The 14618-nt window shown below is 39.1% G+C and overlaps 1 protein-coding gene across 1 annotated transcript; it reads left to right on the top strand.

The window, feature by feature from the left end:
• The first annotated feature begins 3518 nt into the window (after positions 1–3518).
• Positions 3519–12703, top strand: Spink1l (serine peptidase inhibitor, Kazal type 1-like). Its single transcript, NM_152936.1, is given in 4 exon segments — positions 3519–3635; positions 6041–6072; positions 7540–7646; positions 12581–12703. Coding segments are annotated over 4 exon segments (240 nt in total). The 5' UTR covers positions 3519–3580; the 3' UTR covers positions 12627–12703.
• The last annotated feature ends 1915 nt before the right edge of the window (positions 12704–14618 follow it).

The following is a 14618-nucleotide window of genomic DNA, read 5'->3' as shown; positions in this document are numbered from 1 at the left end:
TGTTTCATTATTTCTTATTGAAACTCAAATCCACCAGTTCAGAACAATAATTTCTAACATTGCAGTTAAAGCTTTTAGCCTATGAGAAATAACTCTGGCCAAGAGTATATTCATCAATTAAGTCCTAGGACAGTGTTTCTCAACCTATAGATCGTGACCATCTGGAAACACTTATGTCAGATGGTTTTAGGAACCCCCAACCATAAATTGATAATTGTGTTTTCTGTTAGTCATGACCCAGAGCTTGAGAACTGCAGCTCTAGAAGGAGACAATGGGGCAGAGGGCACATAACTTTCTTTCTTCTGAAGGATTTGTTGTCCTTGGTGATAAAAGTTAAAGAGTACTCACTCATACCTCAAACACTTTTGGGATATACCTATCTAACATGTAAGTGCGGCTAAGCTCCAGCGTCCCAATTTCATACTTCAGATCATATAATAATAAAAAATAAATTCTAGATGTAAATATTTAAAGAAAACTGGTTTATAATTAATTATAAGACACAGAGACTGAAATCTGCAAGTGCCATGAGAACATTTTCTGCTCTATTCCTACAACACAACTTGTATTTTTGAGGACTATAAGTAATCAACTCTCAAGGGATACCCCCTAGGGGATAATTTTGGAATTGTTAAATAGACGGTATAAGGGAAAAATTTCACAAACTTGGGGGACTTTATAGAATTGCTGTGCTTCCAAGAGTCTCACAAGGTCGTCAGAATCTGAAGAGAGGCAACAGTTCAGTCTCACTTGCCAGCCATGTGTGCAAATTTTGTTGTTGTTTGTTTGTTTACTGTTACATTCATTTATTTATCTGTGCATATATGCATGAGTACATGTGCCACAGCATGAAAGTGCAAATCAGAGGACAACTTTTGGGTAGGGGGAGATGGTTTTCTCTGCAATGTCAGTTCCAGAGATTGACCATCGGTTGTTAGACTTAGTGGCAATCTCTGGGAGACTGAGAGATTTATTAATTTGTGCCCCATAACTATACCAAATACCTGACTAAAGCAGCTTAGGGAAGAAAGGATTTATTCTGACATACACTTCCAGAGAAGTGGTGTCCATCATAAAGAAGACATGTCAGTGTCAGAGTAGGCATGGCAACAGGAGCAGGATGTTGGCTGATCAAATTTCATCTGCGTACAGGAAGCAAAGAAGGAGATCCGGAAGTGGAGTATAAACCTTCAAAACCTGCCTCCAACAAGATTCTATCTTCTTAATGTCACAGAATCCTCCCAAACAGCAGTACCAGGTGGGACTTAGTATTCAAACACATGACTCTGTAGGAGTAATAACAGACAATATGGCTGGCAGGCCTCATAGCTACAGGATAAAAGTAAGGACAAAGGAGAAAGAAGCCACATTAGTTATGGTGGAGAGTTAGAATTTGGAATATTGAGAAACCCCAAGGAGAGGAAGGCTCTCTCTTCTTTGCAACCAATTTTCATGGACCTTGGAATTTTCAGAATTAAAAGTCTGGTGTTCCAGAGCCTCAAGAAGTCTTCTCAGCCACTTGATTCTAACTGTGGCAGCATAAGCTCAGGGCTTGTGTTTGTTGCTGCTGAATTCTGAAAAGCACAAGGCCCAGAGAAATGAGCACAGGAATCTTGTAAGTCAAATGCTTGTATCCCTCCAACTTCCACACTTTGCTGAAAGTCATCACTTTGAGACTTTATCTTATTATGTGAGGCAGAGAAACTAAAGCTTACCACTGTATCCTTCTAAAGGAACACACTGACCAGCCACAATCTTTGATAACTTCCGTACCCTCAACAGGGAGAACCAACCTACCCACAAACCTTTGTCCCCAAATTTGTCCTGTCTACAAGACATGTAAGGACAATGGATGGAGAGAATATTCACCAATGGATATATGGGAATGGCCAACCAATAACTGGCCCAACTTGGTCCCTCAAGTTTCTTCATTCATAAAGATCAATCCCCTCACATCTCTCAGATCCCCTCATGACTCAGGCCTTTCCGGCTTCCTTCACATCATTACCCACTTTTCTCTTTCTCACTTTTGTCCAGGTGGACTGTCATGTTGGATATATGTCAAACATATCAGCTTCTTCTTCCATTGTATCCTGTCTCTGAACATTCTCTCTGAGTGGAGTGGACATTCATAGCTATCCCCATAGTTCAGTTCCTCATTTCCTTCTGTTTGGATGCCCCCTTACTCACCTATGCCTTTTCTTACTGCTTTGTCATGAGTATCCCCACCTTCTGTTATAATGCCTCTCTACTTCACTCCGTACATTGCCATCTGGATATTTTAGAGCCTTTTAGTATCATCTATTGTCTGTCTCCTCAACTAAAAAGCTCCATGAAACATAGGCTTCCATGTTATCTGAATCTACTGATATATCCCAAGACATGACTAATGTTTAACAGTTCTGAAGACTTGGAGAAGGTCTAAGAATTTACCCAACTGATTAGCTAAAACTTTAGCCAGCCACCATTTAGGGATGTGGACGGAAGCCAGACACCAAGTTCAGACTAGTGATTTAATTATCTTGTAACAATGGCAAACATGTCAATATTTGTATCAAACACAAAAGATGATGTAGGGAAGACTATATTACTTCTAAACAGAAATTCCTTGTAATATTAGAAAAGAATATCAGACGTGTTTTTAAGTCACTAGTAGTTTCAAGAGGACAGTAACCCTACTGAGTGTTGCTGGGAAATATTTGTCTTTATTGTTCTGGACAGAAAAACAAAACAAATGAAAATTAAAAAAAAAAACAACTTAACCCATTGTGACAAAGAGTGACATTACTTCATTTGTCAAGACTGTTATACAAACACCCTGGAAAAGATAGTGTGAAACAAAGTCATGGGATCTTTCTACTGTCAAGACAGGCAGAAACATGAGAGAAAATAGAAAATTGCCACCAGGCTTGGTACATACTCGGTGCACGTTGGTTAGTAAAGGATCAATCCTTGGGAGTAATTATTACCATTATTTTAATATTTCAATGCATAAATTCAGGCAATAGGAAAGTGGGCCATTTTCTAGAGGCATGCAGCTAATCTGTTTAGTACACAGCCCCAGAACACAGGAGACAGAACTGGACTTATCTTTTTCTCCACCCTGGCACCAGCCTATCAGCACTTAAGTAATACACAGCAGATAAAGAGAGAAATGGTGGAGAGGACAAAAACAGGAATGTAAGAATAGAAGAAAGGGAAGAATATAAAGCATGTTCGAGTTCCGCATGTCTCTTCATCCATTCAGAACTACAGAGGAGACAAACAAGACCTTTGACTTCACCAACAGATAAGAAAACCAAAGCTCAGGAAGGGAGGAGGCTTTCCCAAAACCTGAGAGGATGTTGGGAATCAGTTAACTTGCTTTTCCTGGCAGAATTTAGGTCCAATCTTAACTGCCCTTTTTCCTACCTAGGTAACATTTTCCCCAGCCTGGAGGCCAACAAAGTCAATCAATAACCAGAGATACCTATTATAGGGCACAGTGGGTATTACCATCTGCCTATATGACCACTCCTCAGTTTCTGAAGAGAAGCACCCTGCACAGTTCTTCTGAGTTTTGGACCTAGGTCTACAACCATGAAGGTAGCAATTATCTTTCTTCTCAGTGCTTTGGCCCTGCTCAATTTAGCAGGTAGGTGGATTTGCATATTCTTCAAAAATAAGTAAAACAGTTTGACCTGTGCCTTTTTAACTCTTTTGAACTCTTTAACTTGTTGTAAATTTCTATAGTCTAGCTAACTGATGCCAATTGAGTTGCATAACAGAAATGGTTCTAGTGAAAAACACAAGGGTAAGGGGAATAGTTATTGTGAATACAAACAAGAAAATAAGTTCCTCTAAGATGTCCCCAGAGAGAGTTATGGCTTGCTCTAAGACAAGACTGCTGCTACATTACAGATTTAGTGGCAAAGGAAGGTTTTCTATCTAAAATACAACTTTAACTATAGAAATGGCCACTGAACTCTGTAAATACATTGTGGACTTACAAAATTTAAATTCTTATAAACTTGCAAAAATAGATAGCAATGACAGACACTTAGTTTGCAGAAAAGTCATATTTCGAGTGTTTAAATGTTCATATTTGATCTGTAAAATGTTTAGAGAGAAACACCCTGTTTGACCAGAGAAAGGTTCTCTAAACTTGCCATGAGAATATTGGGAGATGGTTCTGAATCAGAGGTCAGTTTGCTTTTTGTAACTGGCATTACTTAACAGTTTCACCTCTGTCACTCACTAGACAGAGACTTTGACAAGTGCTTCACTAAGAAGTGGAAGACCCCTGCTTATTGTATCAGATAAATATGGATGCAAGGGCCCCTTTTTCCTACCTCATACCTAATAGTTAATACAACTAGACCTTTAATGAGCACCTGCTCATCAATTTTTAGCCTCATTTATATCCTAGATCCAAGGGGATCCCAAAAGCTACTTCTTCTTTGATGAGCACCAGAGATCTTTCTCTTCCCTGAGAGATCACTGACTGAAAATTAAGTTTTAAAAACGTGTCTATTTTAGATGCTATCAGATTAGATTTCCTTCCCCTGGAAAACTCATGAACATTCACAGTTACCATCTACTTAAAAATATTTTTTGAGATTATAATGTAATTATATAATTTCTCCTTACCATTCTTTCTACCAACCTCCCCATATACCTTCTCGCTCTCATTCAAATTTAGTATTCTTTAATTGTTGTTCATATGTGTACATGTATCGTGTGAATTGATGTTTGCAAGACTTGTTTTCTGAAGAATGATCTGAATCTTTTCTGAACTATGTAAATGCATGAAATACAAGTTTAAAATATTGTCAGTTGGGGTAATACACCTGTGGGAAAAAGATCCTTGAGAACTTGTGTTAAGTTGTCAGAAAAGTCCTATTTTTAACATTGTTTACAAAAGAGACTTAATTACACCAGAAGACCTGATGGTTATTTCCCAAACTGCCACCAGTATCCTGAGGTACAGATATTTATAATTAACTGATTGTGAGATGAAAATTCTATTGGGTACAGAGAGATCATTGATGGGCATGCAAAAGGTATCTGAATTGTTAGTAATGTCTACACATTTCAAATTCTGAGTAGATTACTTTCTTTTTAATTGGATATTTTTATTTATATTTTAAATGTTATTCCCTTTCCTGGTTTCCTGTCCATAATCTCCGTATCCCATACCCTGTCCACCTTCTTCTATGAAGGCATTCCCCATCCCTAATAATCCCCCCTTCCTGCCTCCCTGCCCTGACCTTCCCCTACACTGGGTGGTCAGCTTTGGCAGGACCAAGGGTTTCTCCTCCCAATCATGTCCAACAAGTCCATCTCTGCTACATATGCAGCTGGAGCCATGGGTCGGTCCATGTGTACTTTAGGTACCCACTTAGGGTAGTGGTTTAGTCCCTCAGAGCTCTGGTTGGTTCATATTGTTGTTCTTATGGGGTTGCAAGCCCCTGCAGCTCCTTCAATCCTTTCTCTTAACTCCTCCAGTGGGGACTCTGTTCTCAGTTCAATGGTTTGCTGCTAGCATTTGCCTCTGCATTTGTCATGCTCTGGTTGAGCCTCTGAGGAGACAGCTATATCTGGCTCCTGTCAGCATGCACTTCTTGGCTTCATCAATATTGTCTAGGTTTGATGGGTATATAAATATGGGCTGGATCTCCAGGTGGGGCAGGCTCTGAATGGTCATTCCTTCAACTCTCTACTCCTAACTTTGTCTTTATATCTCCTACTATGAATGTTTCCCCTCTTTTAGAAAGGAATGAAGCATTTCTATTCACACGGAAATAAATCAAATTTCCAGAAATCCAAATTGAAATATTCAGTAATGGTCAAATTGTTATTTAATTCTTTTCAAGATCTTAGCAGGCAGACAGTGAAGAAAACTCATCTGATGTCCTTGAAAGTCCATATAAATAAAAGAGTTTGGAAGTGGACAGTGCAAGTAGAGGCATCATATGAAAACTATATTCTTTGACATCTAACTACCGGTCTGGTTTCTATATTTGGGATCCAGGTTGATTTTTGATTTATGTTTTCTAGGTAACACTACAGCTAAGGTGATTGGGAAAAAGGTAAAGAGAATTTTATAATTTATTAGAATCTCACTGGGAGAGGTTGGAAGATGATTTCTTTGTGTAGTCCTTCTCCTTGACCTCACTCTGTAGACAAGGCTGACATCAAACTCTCAGAAGTCTGCCTGCCTTTGCCTTTGCCTCTGCCTCTGCCTCTTCCTTTTCTGGGATTAAAGTCACACACCACTGCGACCAAGATACTTTAAAATTTCTTACTTCTTTAATTTCCTATACAAACTGAAATTATCTGATCCAGTAAAAGTACAGCCAGAATCTGAGTATGCATGGCTGTGCACATTTGCAATCTAAAGTACTTGGGAGTCTGGGTGATGAACTAGGGTTGAGGTCAGTTTGAACTGCACAGTAAGAACTTTACAGCAGAAAAGGGGCAGGGGCAGTGGAGTGTGCGGCATACACGTTAGAAGTAGCTCAACTCAGGATTTGGGGTTCAATTGTAGGGAAACTTGCCTGCTAAATACAGGGCTCATAGTACTTCACCAGTCTGCATGGTGCTGTGTTGAAAGACCAGCTCACTGATACCCTCTGTAATTGCCTACTTCCTGGTGTAAAGGAGATTTTTTATACATATTCTAGGATTGGCAGGTGGGACAAACAGTTTAAATGGAAGCTCTTATGTTCATTCCAAGTAGCCCTTAGCTCTGACTTGACCATGTTGGTTTTCATTGCTTCTAATTTTCAAAGTAGACTAGATGAGGAAATGGCCCTCATCTAACTGGTGCTGAACCTCAAGTTTATAGTGAATAAATAATTAAATCTGGCACCATTAGAAGACAAATCAAGTTCTCCAATTACTGATCCATGAAGAATAAAAGTTAGCAAAGCAGGGATGATGTCCTGGTAATGCCCAGGAACTGAGAACCAGGGTCCAAGGATCACTAGATATGTGACTTTAAGTCAATTCATCTCTTAGTGAATCTTCCCTTGAAGAAGAATATAATAACTTTACAAGGCTTTTTAAGGATAAATCAATAAATGGATAACTGAAAGTTTTGATTAAAGCATGTGACTTTTCCAATAGAACGATACCAAAAAATAAGACAGAGACCTATAAGAGGTGTTTAGTGAGAATTAGATTTTACTGGAAAACATAAATCAAGAACTCCAAGTACGGATCTATCGAGGATGACAATCTTGTCAGCAGCTGGCATTTTCTTCCTCCACTTATCCAACCTCCCCAGAGCATCATGCCTTAAGTGGGGAAATGATAATTTTTCCTATCTGGCAGATGAATCAACTGAAATCAAGGAAGGAACTAGTAGACCCATGATGTCATAAGACTAGGAAAGGGCAGTAACTTAACTCTAACTCAGCTTTTCTAATTTCATGGCAGAGTTATTTCTGTTGTGGTTGTTGTTTTTTAATACCCAGTGTCATTATCCTAAATATTTTATTTTAAAACCAAATGTTGAGAAATGATAGAAAATGACTCCTTAATTCTATGTTTAGGCTAATTGCCCTAATACACTTGTTGGATGCCCCAGGGATTATGATCCTGTGTGTGGTACTGACGGAAAAACTTACGCCAATGAATGCATTCTATGCTTTGAAAACAGGTAAAGATAAAGTTTACTTTTAACATTCGAATTTCACGTATGTTATCGTCTTATAGGCTAGGTCACTGAATGTAACTTTCTTTGACAAATTTAGTCTGATAATATAATTTAAAATTACATGATTTATAAGAGCGTGTTTTTTAAGCCATACATTGATATTTTAGATTTTCAAAAAGCCTATACATGTACAAAATGCCTTTAACCTGAAACAAAACAAACAAAACAATAGAGATCAGTTCTTGACAATAGCAGAAATTGCATTTTCTAATGCAACCCAAAATTAGTAAGTATGGTTTACAAAGTTTTAGGCAACAAGATTTTATTACATTTCCATTCATGGTTTATGAGAGCTAGTCTCAATAAAGTTAAATTTTCTGAATTATTTAATGTTGGAGAACAGGAATCAGACTCAGAGTGCTGGATCAAACAGATGCATCACGATTTTTCTCTGACAGCGTGACTGAGTAGTTGCTGTATGCCAGGCATTATGCTAGGCCTTCCCTGTTTCCTGTGTGGCTGTTACAAAATACAAACAAACAAAAACAAACAAATGAACAAACAAAACACTCATGAGCACAAGTAATCCCTTCTTGTGAATTGTGGCAATTGCCAACAAACAGAGTGTTACATTACCAAAGCAAAGGTTTATCTAAGTGAGAGGGCCAAGGAAGGCTTAATGAAAAGAATGTCATTTAAACCAGGCTACGAATTTTAATCAAAAAACAGAGATCCCAAAAGTGAAAGAAAACACTTAGATTTTCTAGAATTGACTCCATGTTAAAGACTTCAGCTTAGGGTCTATACATTTCAGTATTCCTCAGCATAAATATCTCATTTGTAATGCAAACTCTCCTCAAGGATGACTCTAAATGATTTCAGAAGTCTCTGAGTTTGTCCAGGATTGTAGATATTTTAAACTGCGAACAGTAGGTATTCGACTGTATGATGACTGTGTATCCAGTGTCTAAAAGGTATTGGACACGATAGGACAAGCATGTTTCTTTCACACTCCAGGCTCAGGCAAAAGAAACATGAACTCCAAACCAGTTTGTTCAGTCACCTGACCACCTGGCCCAATGGTTCAGGGAGTTGGGAGGAGCAGGTAAACATTTTGGAAACAGCACAGTTGAAACCATTTGTTAATTTTCTCATGACACATGTTGTTGACATTAAGGTCAAGCATCATTATTTCCATTCACAGGGAACAGGAGGGCCCCACAACACCCTGGGGACTTGTGAAATGTTCAAGTGTGAGGTCTAAAGTCCAAAGGCCTCTATTTGAGTGAAGCATTTGGAAAACACAAGCAAAATGCTGAACACGCATTCCTCTGACCGTTGAACCTATTTTTGCAGTTCACACTTTGCATTCTTTCAAATTTCTGTAGATGTAAGAAGCACATTCAACTGTCTGCACATGCAACATTTACACTGTGTTGTAAAGTAACACTTGGGTCTAGAGATGAGTTTGGCTTTCTCAAACATAAGAGGCATTCTAAGGTTTCTATTGTGTTTTTGTTTCTATTGCTCATTAAAAGTCCAACTGGGAGCCCACCCCTGATACTACCTGGAGGCCCAAGATGCAGAGGTTAAATAGTCCAGAGACCTGAGATAGAGTCAAAAACAATTGGGAAAAAAGTCAATAAAATGATTCCTAGTATTACTCTGCTGTAGTTGCAAACAGGAGGCTAGCATACTTGCCATCAGATATGCTGACACAAACCCACAGCCAAACATTAGGTAGAACTTGGGGAAAGGGGTTAAAAAGGATTGTCAGAGCCAAGAGGTCAAGGACACCATAAAAAAAAACCCCACAGAATCAACTAAGCTGGGCAGCAGATAGGGGCTGGCAGAGACTGAACAGCTCCATCCAGGAGCCTGTGTGGGACTGACCTAGGCCGTCTGCATATGTTACAGCTATGTAGTGTGGTCTTCTTGTGCGAGTCCTAACAATAAGAGAGTAGGGGCTGTTGTTGACTCTCTTGTTAGCTTCTGGGATACTTTTCTTCATACTGGGTTGCTTCATCCAGCCTCAATACAAGAAAGGTGCCTACTCCTATGCAATGTGGTATCCGGTGTTTGGTTGGTGATCCATGAAAGGCATGCCTTTCTTTTCCTTTCTTTATCTTTTTAATTAATTTAATTTAATTTAAAAATTTTTTATTCACTTTGCATCCTGCTCATTGTACCTTCCCAGTCACCCCTCCTACTATCCTTCTCCTAGACCCTTCTCCTCTGAGAAGGTATCCCCAGACTCAAGGTGACTAAGCACTCCCATTGAGGCCACACAAGGCAACTCATCTATAAGAGCATATCCGAACTACAGGGAACAAAAAGCTTTTGGGATAGTTCTGCTCCAGTTGTTTGGGACTCACAGGAAGACCATGCTGCATATCTGCTACATCTGTGCTGGGAGGCCTAAATTCAGCGTATGTACGTTCTTTGGTTGGTAGTTCAAACTATGAAAGCCCCAAAGGTCCTGGTTAGTTGACTCTGTTGGTCTTCCTGTAGAATTCCTATCCACTGCTGGCCTGCAATCCTTCATCTTATTCTTCCATAAGAGTCTCCAAGATCTACCCACTCTCTGGGTGTGAGTGTCTGTTTCTGTCTGAGTCATCTGGATGGAATCTCTCAGAGGACAACTTGCTTCTGTCAGAGAGCTAACAGAGTATCATTAATTGTATTAGATATTGTTGCTTGCCCATGAGATGGGTGTCAAGTTGGGCTGTTATTGGTTGTCCATTCTCTCAGTCTTTGCTCTCTCCCTCATGACTGCATTTTTGTAGGATAAATTTTGGTTGAATATTTTGTAGGTGGGTTGGTGTTTCTATCACTTCACTGGGGTTCCTAACTGCCTACCTGAAGAAGGTGGGCTCTTCAGGCTCCATATATAGTGAGTCACAGCTACGGTCATACCCATTGATTCTTTGTCATCTCCCTTATTCCTGGTCGTTATCTCCTCTTGGAGATTCCACCTCCATAGCTCACTACAGATTTCCTTTCATTTTCATGGGCAGCTAGCCATCTCTCCTGTCCTTCTGTACACCTGATCCTGAACCCCCCTATGCCTCCCCATTCCCTCTCCCTCCTACTTCCCCCCCTCCACCAGCCTTTTATTTCTATTTTATTTCCCCTTCTAAGTGAGATGCAGGCTTCTCCATTGTGCCTCCCTTCTTGTTTAACTTCTTTGGGTCTGTGGAGTGTAACATAGTATCTGTATATAATGGCTAATATTCACTTCTGAATTGAAATGAAAAAGGAAGAGGAGTTGACATGACCAGAGAAGAGTGTCTTGGAGGAGAGGAAGGGAAACCACAGTCAGTCAGGATCTATATCTAATAATATTTTTTAAAGTTGTCCATACAAAGAACAAAAATGGTCTTAGTTGTGTTCATACATTTGTGCACACACACTTAACAATTTTTAACAAAGAAAAAGAAGCTATCAATTTGAAAGTGAATAGGCGATGAAGAGTTAAGAAGGAGGGAACTTGGAGCATGTGAAGAAAGAAAAGGGAGAAGTGGTGTGACTACATTTTAATTAAAATGCTAATTTTTATAAATTGTACAAAAATAACCTATGTTATAACTATTAATAGATCCAGGATAAGACTTTAAGTATTAGGGTTTGTGATACTCTGAAAACACCAAACAGGACTTTCTTATGATGGGCCCCATAATTATCAGGAGTTTCCCAGTTTATTAAGTCGGGACATTATATGCCTTCTGTGCTATATAATGAGAAACTTTCAATAACTCTTTTCTACAGAAAAGCAACTACTGACAGAAATTTCTGTGTTGCTGAGAAATGTTGACTGTCAGTATGGGCTGATGCACAACTAGTGGTCATTGACTCTTAAACAAAGATAGTACACAGAGACACTGAAGTTTAAATATTGTTAAATTTTTAAGATTCAACAAATAAATGTGGCTACTGGGAAGAGTGTACCAAAGTGAACAGCACAGCTGTGGATAACAGGCTTAAGTACACGAAGTGGAAATTGGCACTATCATAAGTTAACCTTGATGTTAAAATAAAGGATCAATGGATCCAAAAAGAAGTATCTGTGAACATAGATGAGTACTACATCTTCTTCAGCAATAAGGGAATAGAAATGTGTTGCTTGCCAGTATGGTCAAGGAAACAATTACTAGAGAGAATTCTAGAATAAGTCTCAGAATTAAGGAACAGTTTCAGAATTGAAAGGAATTTCAGGTTTTGTGAGAGAGGTTTTGTCAAGGTAACTTGGGAATGGAAGAGAAAATTTGGTCTAAAGAAGAAGACCTTGGTACTGCATGCTGTTATGGGAATCAAGATTGCCTGAGAGAATCAAGCCCCCTTCTTCTAAGCTGAAATGTTAAACAGCTGGAAAGTCCTGCCATCTGGTCAATAGTGAGCAGCATCAGTAGTAAAGGAAGCAGAGGTGGATTTGAGATTCATTTCAAGGGTTCCCAGTAACACTCCACTAGTTCTGTAAACAATAATGACCTATACCTTTTCTACTCTGTTCTATTCCATGTGGGCATAATAAAAAGCAATAGATAATCAATGAATAAATGAATGAATAAATGGATTAAAAAAAGAGAGAGCAGAGTAAATTATAAGCCACTCTCTTTTTTCTCCATCTTTATTAAATTGGGTATTTCTTATTTACGTTTCAATTGTTATTCCCTTCCATGTTTCCAAGCCAACATCCCCCAACCCCTCCTCCTCCCCTTCTAGATGGGTGTTCCCTTCCCCAGCCTCCCCTCATTACCGCCCTCCCCGCAACAATCACATTCACTGGGGTTCAGTCTTGGAGGGACCAAGGTAAGCCACTCTTTTAAAGAAAGGCAGTAATATTTTTAAGCTGCATTGCTATTCTCACATAGTCATTTATTTGTTATGATGAACTTCAAGCTGACTCTTAATTTATTTTCCTTCAATCTCTTCTGCAGGAAATTTGGAACATCTATCCGCATTCAGAGGAGAGGGCTTTGCTGAATGTCCTGATTTCGAAATCTTTTAGGGCTACCATAATGTTTAGCAAGAAGGTTTGCTGAATAAATGCATCTGAACATATTTTGTTCTTCCCAAAGCTTTTGCTCAAAGGCATATATAAATATATTGAGAACAGGGATCTGAGAAGAAAACCAGAGTAGAGCAAGCTTTACCACTTAGTTCTTCATGCTCATACTATCAAACATTGCAGATGATGACAACACACAGTTGAGCATGAACATGTGTAATGAATAGAGTTTGGGTTAGGATGAAGAAGGTAGCCTATGCTGTGCACAAGAAAGAAGTAGACTGACTAGGATCTTTCTTAGGGGAGTTTACCAAAGGAAATGGGTATGACTGCCTTGTATATCCTACAGTGGTTCACTTGTGAGACACCACAACTCTGCAGAGTTACTCTTGTTCTGTGAGGAAACTTAGAAGAGTCGAATCGTTTGACTAATTGTCCAACATACATGATGCCAGGGTGTTCTTTTAGATCAAGCTGACCTCTTCCTTTATCCACAATGAGCACTCCTTCTTTTAACCACAATCTTCTCTTGTGGATCATGCCTTGACTTTCTTCAATGGGAATCCTAGATAATATCCCCTACTGTAAGATTTTCATGTCTATATTCAGTGATAGAATATAGAAGTGATATAATAGGATATAACCAAGTAAATTAGAAACAAGGAAATATTCTCAAAAGGGAAAGTATCAACTACTTTTAAAAAAATGAATCATTTTAAGATCCTGAGTTTCTAAAGAAAATTTTAGTCTAAGATGGAAAGATAGTAAAGAGCTAACACAGGTGAGTCTGGGCAAGGAACCCTAGTACAGTGGCGTTGGGTCAGCACCTTTGCCAGAAATAACCAAGCTATTCAGAAATACACTAGGAAAGCTGAGTTGCGTAGTAACCCACTTCTGGTCATATTTCAGTATTCATGCCTTGAAACTGAACTCTTGCTCCTAGAGGATGCTATAATCTAACAACCCGAGCAACTTAAACAGCCTGACAGCTCTCACCAAACACCTTGCTATCTCAAGTTATGGATGCAAGATGGCTCCCAGTGTCTGATCTGTGATGCTAGAGGACACTGGAAGGGCACCAACACTTAACGAATTCTGTGAGAGTAAATTTATTTTAATAACTGAATGCTGGAAGACACACACACAGACACAAAACACACACACACACGCACACACACACACAGAGAAAGAGAGAGAGAGAGAGAGAGAGAGAGAGAGAGAGAGAGAGAGAGAGAGAGAGTGTGTGTGTGTTTTGGGGTTTTGTTGTTGTTGTTGTTGTTGATTTGGAATTATATCAAGATATAAGACATAATCTCAAATGTATCTTTAGTGGTTCTGCTCCCTGGACCCATCAGAAGACGGGAATGAGGATTCTGTGCATGTGGTACTTACATTTCAAACGAAGTATCTAATAAACTGGAAACTGCTTAAAAGAATGAGACTATCAGCACTGATAAGAATATAAAGCTTCAAGCTATGAAGAGTGATTCAAAGAAGGAAAAGAATTCCCTCAGAACTGGGAGGACCTTTTAAAAAATTCTGAGTCCCCGTTTCTAAAGTTTCACCTTCCTAACTTCATGTATTTTTTAATAGCTCAAGGAGTCCAATTACTGCTGCTCATATACTCATGAGTGTGACACCATGCACTGTTACTGCCAATATATGAAAGGCCATACCCCTAAAGAAAATTGACTTCCTCCCCAGAAACCATCAGCTGTCAATAACTCCTTGTTTAGGGTTGGGTACTTCTGTGACCCTCCCACATTCATGCTGGAATGTTGAGTGGCTTCATTTTTATAAGGCAAAAGATCTTTCCACTCTCTTCTGAGAGAGAATAAATCAGTTTTGCTCAGTGGAGTGATTCTGAGTATACTAATCACGATCCCAGGACAGGCCCCATTCTCACAAGCAGTTAGCTAACACAAATAGAACTCCATATTTTATAGCAGTTTTCATCTTTTGTTCTT

This window comes from Rattus norvegicus, chromosome 18, assembly GCF_021556685.1.
Source record: "Rattus norvegicus strain SHRSP/BbbUtx chromosome 18, alternate assembly SHRSP_T2T, whole genome shotgun sequence".
Lineage (NCBI taxonomy): Eukaryota > Metazoa > Chordata > Mammalia > Rodentia > Muridae > Rattus > Rattus norvegicus.
This window is presented reverse-complemented; position numbering and strand designations above follow the sequence as displayed.